Source organism: Aspergillus uvarum (genome assembly GCF_003184745.1).
Source record: "Aspergillus uvarum CBS 121591 unplaced genomic scaffold BO82scaffold_21, whole genome shotgun sequence".
NCBI lineage: Eukaryota > Fungi > Ascomycota > Eurotiomycetes > Eurotiales > Aspergillaceae > Aspergillus > Aspergillus uvarum.
The window spans coordinates 466,877-477,142 of NW_020291318.1; the positions used below are offsets into that span (position 1 = coordinate 466,877).

The 10,266-nt window shown below is 45.2% G+C and overlaps 3 protein-coding genes across 3 annotated transcripts; 2 read left to right on the forward strand and 1 right to left on the reverse strand.

The window, feature by feature from the left end:
- Window positions 1-595: 595 nt before the first annotated feature.
- BO82DRAFT_353653 (alpha/beta-hydrolase) lies at window positions 596-1,975 on the reverse strand. The gene has a single exon (XM_025635012.1). The coding sequence runs from the start codon at window positions 1,820-1,822 to the stop codon at window positions 704-706; it is 1,119 nt and encodes a 372-aa protein (XP_025492942.1). The 5' UTR covers window positions 1,823-1,975; the 3' UTR covers window positions 596-703.
- A 592-nt stretch (window positions 1,976-2,567) lies between these two features.
- On the forward strand, window positions 2,568-5,419 carry BO82DRAFT_353654 (phospholipase D/nuclease). Its single transcript, XM_025635013.1, has 3 exons — window positions 2,568-3,028; window positions 3,096-3,239; window positions 3,302-5,419. The coding sequence occupies exons 1-3, from the start codon at window positions 2,737-2,739 to the stop codon at window positions 5,359-5,361; spliced, it is 2,496 nt and encodes an 831-aa protein (XP_025492943.1). The 5' UTR covers window positions 2,568-2,736; the 3' UTR covers window positions 5,362-5,419.
- Window positions 5,420-6,314: 895 nt separating this feature from the next.
- On the forward strand, window positions 6,315-8,220 carry BO82DRAFT_391537 (CVNH domain-containing protein). The gene is made up of 3 exons (XM_025638575.1): window positions 6,315-6,951; window positions 7,019-7,263; window positions 7,405-8,220. The coding sequence occupies exons 1-3, from the start codon at window positions 6,807-6,809 to the stop codon at window positions 7,972-7,974; spliced, it is 960 nt and encodes a 319-aa protein (XP_025492944.1). The 5' UTR covers window positions 6,315-6,806; the 3' UTR covers window positions 7,975-8,220.
- Window positions 8,221-10,266: the final 2,046 nt, after the last annotated feature.

The window sequence follows — 10,266 nt, forward strand, 5'->3', positions numbered from 1 at the left end:
GCTAACATGGTTGCTCTGAGTACCAGAAAAACATTTTAAAAAACAGCCAAGAAGGATTACGCGCCTGCAATCCGCCGTTTAGATTGGGTCCGCCCTCAGGACTCCATGAGAATCGGGACTCGATACCTTTTCATTTAACGGAAGAGTAATTTCTACCCGTTTCTCCGGTCCTGGGTGCGAGAGAAATAACCTTGGAGTTCAACTGGTCTTGGAAGACTCATCATTCAGAAATCCTACCCCACTCCTAAATCTAATCAGTATTGCATTCCAGGAATGCAGCAGTAAGTTCATATTGGATTCATTACTTCTTGCGTGGCGCTGAACAGATCGGTTCGGCTCAAGGCTGTCCGTTAAGGCTGACCCGGCTTCGAGAGAAGTAACCAGTGCATATCAGGCTTGGGAAATAGTTACCGTGGCAACCAAAGCCGCAGTGAAAGTCAAACTGATCACCCAATTGTAGGGTCTGACGACGGGGGGGACCCGCTGAGCTGCGTCCAGCCGAGGGAATGGCTACATGGGAGCCAGTGTCGACTATCGTTGATTGTGAGCTTGCAGAATGCAGTGAACTGTTCCATCCGCTTCTCCATTCTATATCCCGGAAAACACGAGTTCTCATTTTTATCTATCCAAAAGCTGCTATTACACATGATGCTAAAGCCCTCAAAACCACAAACCGCCTAACCCAGTTTTCTCACCCAAGCGTCTAGACAGGAAGCGTGTCCGGGAGCTCGGCCGTAACCACGGCTGGAACCTTGAGTGCATCGCCAATTAGCTCCACCGGCACGTATGTCTTTTCCTCCGGGGCAGTATAAGCAGGCAACTCCGGCTCCCGCCAGGGCTTCGGCGTGAAGAGCAGGATATTTTTCAGCGCCCACGCAGCCAAAGCCTGCGTCCTGGTCGCATCAATCAGACTGAGCCCCTCTGCCTTGCTGCGCATACAGACTGTCGCCATATCAATTCGCTCCACGCGCCCTGGTCCCCCATTCTGGATCGCATCCGCTGCTAGCGCCCATGCCAGCGGGTTGTACAGCATTGCCTCGTGGGAATAGATCAAACCTGCCGGCCTGAGACGCGCCTGCACCTGTACCTCGCAATTTGTTACTCCCACCTCTCGCTCATCCTTCATATACGCGGATGCCCCTGTTCCCGACTGCGGCTGCACCACCTCATCCGTCGCGGAGTAGATGGATGTAGTAGGAACATAGGCTGAGTCCCCGCCGTGGGAGCGCAGGGTGGCGATGAAGTTCGACTTGCGCGTTTGATGCCAGACTGCCGGTGTGCCGGGTTGTGCACCCTCGAACGGACAGAGAGCCCACGCACCAACCGTGCCTGCAAAATCGGCCGAGATGGCAATAAAATTGCTCACGAGGTCGCGGGTGCTGGGCCAATACTTGAGCGTCCACTGAATTGACAAGCACCCCTGCGACCAGCCTACCACAGCCACAGATCTGCCCTGACACCGTGTGGAAATGTAACGAATTGCATACGCAACATACTCCGCGTTGCGGGCCGACTCGTCGCACATCCGGCCGGGAACATTCAGCCAGACCGGGTCAGCAAAAGTGCTTTCACGCAACAGCTTGGCAAAGTTCGGAGCATAGGCTTCACCGCCGTAGGTACCTGTGCCGGGGACGAGAATAACCGACGTCTTACCGTCACGGCCGGATTGGAAGGTCGTTGGGATATACATCGCGGCTCGGAGCGATTCTTCCGGCACGGAGTAGAGCGCATCCTGCTCCGAAGTGCGGGGATAGATCCTCACTTCGAGGTCCGGATGCTTATTCTCGAATGAATTGATGTTCGGTCCCCCCAGTCCCAGCATTCTGTTCGAGAGATCGGTGCTGCACCCGCGCAAGGGGTGCCTGGACCCTAACAGAACTTTGCAGTATATGTCAAAGAAAGGAACTGGGGTGGAACTCATGTCACCCATGACTTATATTTTTCTTTTTTTATGTTTGGTTCTTCCAGCTGAGGCACTATGTGGGGTTGCGGGATGGCGCGGCTGAAGCAGTACGTACAGTACATCTGGTTTATGAACTGTTGGCTATAGATAGACGGGATTTCGGGCAGCACATCCTGTCACTAGGACCGGGAGCAAAGTCTACCTGATGTCCTCGAATGGCATCGAAACCAATAACTGAGCTGCAAGGGTTGGCCGGTGTGGCACGCTATCTGCGGTGTCGGCAAATCTTGCCCCGGGCGGCGGTGATGCCGACAAGACGAGCATCTCCATTTCCTCGTTATCGTCTTTTCGTGTGGTACGTCCACTTGATCTCCCCAAGGTCCAGAACCTCGAGCCCCACCCGCTCAGATCTGCTCTTGCTCTTGGGCATCATGTGGGGGAGAATCGCGCCCCTCTATTCGTTGCCACAATACGCCCCAGCGTTCGCTTCAGCTGGCGAGCTCCGAGCCATTCCGGTGTGGGTGAAGTGCGGGGCCAAGAGTTATAACGTGCCAACCCACTAGCTGTAATGAGACAAGCCACCTGAAAAACTTCATCGTAGCAGCACTGCAACTCCAGCCAGCCGCACAACATGTTTTGCCATCGCAACTGTGGCTGACTGACTATCGGCTCGTAATGCCACAGGCTGAGTGGTATATCTTGTTGCTGGTGTAGTCCAGCGACTTGCCTGACCAGCGTTTTGTTTTTGTGCCCCTTCGCCCAATATCTCTTTGTTCTCATTTTCGTTGCGCATCCTTTCACTTCAGGGTATGAAATAGCACGTCGTGTAAACGATGCCGTCATTTCTGAATAGGGCAACGGCTGCCGCCAGGAGTCTGTCTACTGCTCCGATCCAGAGCCCCGTCTCTCTGGATACGGTGACACAAAAGCTCGGAATATCTAACATTTCAGAGACGGTTTCGGCGTGGAGAGAAACAGAAGAGCAGGAGAATCCACCTCGTTATGCAAGTTCCTCGCCTGTCTCTGGGGGCAATAATGTCAAATTCCACGTCAACGGGTGCGCCTATTTCTGGGCGGTCTCGGAGGCCCTTTTGACAGTGAAAGAGTCGGTGTGGATTCTTGGATGTAAGAACTGCGTTCCTTCTCGTATCGGTGATTTGAAGCTGTATCAGCGAGCTTAATATCGTGGCAGGGTGGGTGTCACCCGAGGTTTATCTGAGACGCCCTCCGTCGGAAAATGAACAGTATCGGCTGGACCGCATGCTGCTGGCTGCAGCGGAGCGTGGCGTCAAAGTGAATGTCGTGGTCTTCAAGGAGGTTCCTCAGGTCATGTATCGTAAGTGATTCCTTGTCTCCAGGCTGGCTACCTGAGAGGTGAGTATACTGACGGCTATGTAGTTTCTTCCAAACACACCAAGCGTGCGCTGGAGGCTTTGCACCCGAACATCTCGGTTTTTCGATACCCCGACCTCATCCAAGGAGCGCAGGGAATCATGTCTTCCACCAAAGGGCTGCTGCAAAGTATTACCGCGGCCGGAATATCAGGCCTCGGGAAGATCTCAGATGAGACGCTCCAGACTATGTTTGGCATTGCCGGCGGACCGACACTGCTCTGGGCTCACCATGAAAAACTCGTCATCTGCGATCAGAGAGTTGCCTTTCTTGGTGGTATTGACTTGTCGTACGGGCGATGGGACACCATTCAACACCCCATCGCGGATGCCCACCCTGGGAACCTCGATGATATTGTTTTCCCCGGTCAGGACTACAATAATGCTCGAGTCATGGATTTCAAAAACTTGGATCGATGGGAGCACAACAAACTCAGTCGCTTGGCTACCTCCCGTATGGGCTGGCAAGATGTCTCGGTCAGTTTGACGGGTCCTGCTGTCGCTGAAATAAGTCGCCATTTTGTCGAGCGCTGGAACTTTATCCACAACCTGAAATACAACGCTCGTCTGCCTGGGTTTCGGGCTTACGAGGCCCTGCCACCGGCAAAGCCTCCACCCACTACGCCTGTATCGCCCGTAGGGTCAGTTTCCTGCCAGCTAGTCCGGAGTGTTGGTCGGTGGAGCAATGGAATATCGACCGAAAATAGCATCCACCACGCGTATATCGATGTTATTGAGAAAAGCGAGTATTTTGTCTATCTGGAACAACAATTCTTCATCACTTCCACTGGCACATGGCTTGGTACCGTATGGAACCGCGTGGGAGAGGCTTTGGTGGCACGAATCTTGCGCGCTGCTCGTGAAGGGAAACGGTACAAAGTGTTAGTCGTGATGCCAGCGGTCCCTGCGTTCCCGGGCGACTTGCAGAGCCTGATCTCGGGGCACCCGCCTCGCGCGATCATGAAACTTCAATACAAATCCATCAACCGGGGAGGTTTCAGTATCATAGACAAGATCAAGGGAGCCGGAGTCAATCCCGACGAGTACATTCGTTTCTACAATTTGAGGAGCTACGACCGGATCAATGAGAGTGGAGAGTTGCAGCAAGCCACCGAGGCAAGCCATGTGGACTACAACGCTGCCAGCCAGGAGCACGATGATATGGTCGACCCATTCGGTCTTCGCGCACAGAATGAGATCGGAGAATTTGAGTCCACTGAAATAACAGCCGGCCATAAAGCGTACCGTGCTTACCAGAAGGCATCCACCGGCCACAGCAGCGACTGGGATACCGTGAGCTCCTGCTACATGCTCGGTGGGGAGGACATTCGGAATGTCCCTTGGACCGCCGGAGGTTCTGTCCCGGAAATTGATGCTTTCGTTAGTGAGCAACTCTACGTCCACTCCAAGGCTCTCATAGCCGATGATCGTGTGGTCGTCTGCGGCTCGGCCAACCTGAACGACCGCTCGCTTAAGGGAGGTCGGGACTCAGAGATCGCGCTCGTCATTGAGGATCAGGCGACCTTAAACACAACAATGAACGGTCACCCATTTCAAGCTAGCAAATTCGCTGCTACTCTAAGGCGATACCTTTTCCGCAAACATCTCGGCCTCCTACTACCGCAAGACATGCGCAAGCCCGATAGCCACTTCCTGCCAGCCCCAGTACCCAACGATTACGACTACGGCTCAGCTGAAGATCAGCTTGTTGCAGACCCCCTGGCTGACGATTTTCTGAAGCTGTGGAACAGTGTTGCAAGCACAAACACCCTAGCTTTTCGGGAGGTTTTCGCGCCAATGCCGGATGATACGGCCAAGACCTGGTTTCAATACCAAAATCTCTTCTGGAAACGCTACCTCGGTCCGGATGGATTACACATGGCAAAATGGGGCCATGTTCAGAAGACTAACTTTGCCAGTGGCGAGGAAGGGGCCAGAGCAGTTAAGGAGGAGTTATCAAAGATACGAGGAACTCTGGTGGAGATGCCGTTAGAGTTTTTGATAAATACCAACATTCAGATTGAGGATCCTGGTTATAATATCATCACAAGGCAGGGGTATGTGTAGGAATGGAGTCAGTCTGTACAAGTATAAATTTCACGAACAATATGACCTTAAAGACTTTGAAATTTGTGGTTTGACCTAGAAGAATCCCTATCTGGAATTGATTACTGTATTTATGGTCTTCTATCCCACAGGCCCTGGAACACCCTACTAGGCCTAGGAATGGTGCGGTCCCGGTCCTGAAATTTGGAACCGGGACCGGACTATGTGGTCTAGAGTCTTTGCTTATATTACCTAGAACTGTACTATGGTCCTGTAACGGCCCTCGCGCGCCCTTCCAACCTTTACAAAGATATTATAAAGAAATATCACATATCAGGCCTGAGGCACCAGTCACGAAATTGCTAAACAAGACAGTTACAGAACCTATTTAAAACAGCAGCAGTCCTATAAAGTTAGAAACAGTAATAATATCTTAAAATAAACACTACTATAATTAGCTTCGTGAAAAATATTTATTTACTATAACATTTTGAAATAATCTATTAAGGTTCTTAGCTTTGTATTAATTTATTCATTTTTATAGAATATGAATCTATTCAATATTCACTGTTAAATATTGATATTTATCAAAAGAAACTTTTGAAATTTTTAAAAGCCCTACAAGAAAAATAAGACCTAAGATAAGACATATTAAGTTATATTTTAGTTAAGACACCTTGGCCGGTCTTAAGAGCTGTTAATATAAGACAAAATCAGCCTTTTTAAAACACCTTGTTTTTTTGAAAAAAAGATAATCCTAGTATCTTTAGTAGTGTACTTGACTACCGAATTGCTTCGGTTCTTGAAGGCGGCATGATTCAGAAGGTGGTGCTCACTCGCTTGCGTGACTCGCTCGGCTGACGATCACATCACACAAGATCTACCATGTGGACTTCAGCGCCGATTTCTTCTCCTGTTTAAGGTGATCGATCGACCCCACCTTCTGACCGAAAGCGATGATACAGCCAGCAATAGTGCGGTGTGGCGGGCCCACCACAGCTGAAGGATCGGCAACTCGGCAATCGACGGAGCTGACCGGCAAAACACCTTTCCAATTGCCAGCTCCCAGAAATCGTCCTTTTACGTTATCATTGGCGGCCCTCCTCTCAGCTGCGCGGGTCGACGGCCGGATTTTTCCTAGACCCGTCATTGGGCTTGCGAGATCAGCCATATTTGCCCAGCGAAGGCTGACGCTGAGAAGATCGTCGCGCACGCCACACCGCGTACATGATTTGCGGTGGGAGTTGAGAGTTTCCGATATTCGTGGATCGTGTCTGGCTTGATAGCGGGGTTGCAGTTCGTTCTAGCAAGATGGTTTATCTTTAAAAAGGTCTTGTACTTGCCCCTTCTCTAGCTGGGAACATTAACATTCATCACCTCTTCCTGGCTGTCTCGTTCCCTTTCGCCTAATCCTTCTTCTCTACTCTCCCAGACCACCTCGTCTGCTCCTCTTTGCTTTTGTCATCATGTCGTACGACGAACCTTGGTGGCAGTATGCAGATAATATCACCGTGCGGAATGGCGCGACTTTGTGTGCGGATCTCCAGGACGATGACGGCAATTATCAGCAGGCAGAGGTCAACCTCGATAACTACCTTGGCGTGTACTACGGTCGGTGATCCTATTTATATCTCTTGATGACGCTTGATGCTGATTCGGAGATACATGGGTATGGTAGGCCACATCCAATGGGGCGCTACACGTTTCACGAACTACGTGAAAGGTTTGGAGTTCCATGATGGCAATGGTGGAGAGCCATATTTCACCGTGACGGTCCCCAGGGAATTTTGGCCGGATGGCAAGCCGGATCATGTGCCCGGCCGCTGGGATGAAACGAAATTCTCGCTAGATGCGGTACACATTAAGAACGACAATGGCAGCTTCCGCATCGACGTTGGGGATGGCCCCCACGACGCCCGTGACGTGAGTTATTTGGGTTTTTCTTTCTTTTTCTTCTTTTCCATGATCTTTCCTTTTGCTTGGATTGCCTCCTCTGATGAACGAAGCTGTTCATTACCTATTCTAGAAATAAACTCACTGCTGACCCGCTTGGCGCCGAGATAGCTCCGCTCCGTGACCTTTAGCTTCGAAGTCAATGCGAACAAGTTGAGCACCTTCCAGATCACCGACTCGGATGGCGATATGCTTGAATGCCGCGGAACGATCTACCGTGGCACTCCCGGCCACTTGGAGCAAGGGTTCTGGCACACGTTCAGCTCCAGCAATGCCACGATCAACTGGAACGGCGAGAATGCGATGAACACCTCCCTGGAGTCGGGCTTCGGCACGGTGAACACGACCGAGGGCTCCTTCGACCTGAAGTTCCGGAGCGGCAACGCCGAAGACATCGTCATCCGGGGCACCTTGGATAGCACCGTTGAGAAGTGGGGCTTCGCCCGTGGGTTCGACGATAGCGTGTACAACATTGTCGCCGAGGTGAACTGGGAAGATTTACCCGGGGAACGAAGCCGCGAGCGCGCGATGCAGAGAGGACGCTGGACGGTCTATCAGGAGGCAGAGTATCGGGAGCGTAAGGGACTCCCTGAGCTCGAGGAATGGGAGATAAAGGAGTATGAAGACAAAGCGCGGGAAAAACAGAGAAACAAACGTCGTCATAGAAGCGATTATGATTAATGCTAGGGTGGCCAGTTGTGTTGGTTGGCCCTTGGGGATCCTAAGCTAGTAGTAGTTCTAGTAGTCGCTGCTATTTTTTATAAACTATTTTTCTACTTTTGTAAGGGCCTGCAAGCCCTTCCAACCTTCGCGATTGATATCGCGAAGGAATGTATATAAAAGAAGGCCTAAGGCACCAGCCATGTGACGGCTAAGCAAGGCGGCCGCAGAACCACCCAAGACAGCAGTAGTCCCGCAAAGTTAGGCAGATTAGTAATAACATCTTAAAATATAATACTACTATTTTTAGCTATTGTAATAAGCTATTTGTTTACTATACTATTTTATTTTTTAGTTCTTATAACCTTATTGCTTATACCCAGCAAAATAGTCCAGTAGATAATAGTAGAATATAAAATATAAAGCTAAACTAGAAGTAACTTTCCAGATCCAATTATAGAGAACTATATATCAGTTGTAGAAAAAAACTTCTATATAAAAAAAAAAAAGTTAAGATTCCCTGTTACGGGATGGATGGATTGTGCTAATCAAAATATGCCTTAGAATAAGAAGAAATAGCTGAGAAGCTATTTTATCTGTTTGTATAAAATTCTTTTATATGTGCGCTAAGCTAGTGCTAGTTTAGTACTTATTATATAAAATTTTAGATACTAACTAGTATCTAAAGCCAAGCTTTATAATAGGGTTTTAATTCTATAACAGAAGCCCTTTTTTTTTTTTAGTATCTTCTACAGCTTTTATTTATATAAACAGCTATTTAGAATTTAAAGTAACAGTTTTATATTTTAGCTTTTTTTAAATAATATTATAGCTGGTTAGTAGACAGTATATATATAAATAAAACCTATATTATTTATTATAGCTTTTTTTTTTATATAAACCTTTTTTATTTTGTAAATATAGTAATTTTTTAGTAAATAGAGTCTTTTCTTTTTATATATTCCTTTTTTATTTAGTAAATAAAATCTTTTTTTATATTATTAATATAACTGGTTTTAAGAATATGGTTAGGCTTAGCTACTAATATTATATAAAATATATAAAATATTATATAAAAAAACTACTCCCCCCTCTTTTTAGCTTTTTTTTTTATATATCTTTTTTTTATTCTTTTTATTACTAATTTTTTTTTATCTGTATAATTTCTGTTATTTTCTTTGTTTATTAATATTATATCTTTTTTTTCTAATACTGGGGCTGGTAAGCTTAATTATCTAAATAATATATTAATTTTTATTTATTATAATTTTTTTTAGGTTTTTTTTACTTTTACTGACTATAATTTACTTTTTTTATTTATATAATATATAATTATTTATAACCCCTATACTGGTAATACAGAGTACTGGATTACTATATAATTAATAATATATAATAATAAGGTCTTATTCTAACTTTGCTATACTTTAAATTAGTAGTATATTTAATATTCTTTTTACTATAAATTTAAAATAAAGGTTGGTGCTTTTACTGTGGTTTAAATAAAAAAATCTAATAGTATTTTTATATAAAATATTAATAAAGTTAGATATATACCAGGTGTTTTTTTTATATTAACAGCCTTTTAATTGCATTTTATAATTTAGTAATACTATATTATTATAAGTATAATAATTAAATAAAGTTTCAGCAGACTATACAGCTGTTTAAATAATAAAATAAGACTTATATAAACTATAAGTTTAAAGATTATAGTATATATTATAGCTACTATAATCTAAATAAGCTTAAATATAAGTCTATAGTAATTACTGCTTTTTTTTAAAATATTATTAAAAAATTAATAGATTAAATTAGTATATAAGCTGAATTTAGTATAGTAGTATCTAGTATTTTTATTAGATTAAATACAGCTTTTTTTAGTTAGTTTTAAAAAATTAAGAAAGGGCTTTTCTTTTTTTTTTTTCTTATTTTAGATTTATACAAACCAAAGCTGAGGGGAAAAAGTATTAGTATTAATTTTTTTTATTCCAGCTTTTATTTATTTAATGGTTAATTAGAGTTTGGCTGGGGCTGCAGCTGCTATTATATAGCTACTTTTATATTATTAAATACTAAAACTAGTTTCTAGATTAGTTTTATATAGTTTTTTATTTAATACAATACTATAATTAGCTTTTCCAGTCTTTTATTATATACTATTTATTAAAAATTTCTTTAACTTTATATTTTTCTTTACTATTAACTATTATAGGCGGTGGTTGTAAGTTTACATTAGGGTTTACATTAGGGTTTACATTAGGGTTTACATTAGGGTTTACATTAGGGTTTACATTAGGGTTTACATTAGGG

Bases quoted from the DNA above. Each gene is read 5' to 3' on its own strand.
- BO82DRAFT_353653 (XM_025635012.1), bottom strand. From the start codon at position 1,822: ATGCTGGGACTGGGGGGACCGAACATCAATTCATTCGAGAATAAGCAT.
- BO82DRAFT_353654 (XM_025635013.1), top strand. From the start codon at position 2,737: ATGCCGTCATTTCTGAATAGGGCAACGGCTGCCGCCAGGAGTCTGTCT. The intron at 3,029-3,095 runs GTAAGAACTGCG...ATATCGTGGCAG, and splicing joins GTCGGTGTGGATTCTTGGAT to GGTGGGTGTCACCCGAGGTT. The intron at 3,240-3,301 runs GTAAGTGATTCC...ACGGCTATGTAG, and splicing joins GGTTCCTCAGGTCATGTATC to TTTCTTCCAAACACACCAAG.
- BO82DRAFT_391537 (XM_025638575.1), top strand. From the start codon at position 6,807: ATGTCGTACGACGAACCTTGGTGGCAGTATGCAGATAATATCACCGTG. The intron at 6,952-7,018 runs GTCGGTGATCCT...TGGGTATGGTAG, and splicing joins CTACCTTGGCGTGTACTACG to GCCACATCCAATGGGGCGCT. The intron at 7,264-7,404 runs GTGAGTTATTTG...GCGCCGAGATAG, and splicing joins GCCCCCACGACGCCCGTGAC to CTCCGCTCCGTGACCTTTAG.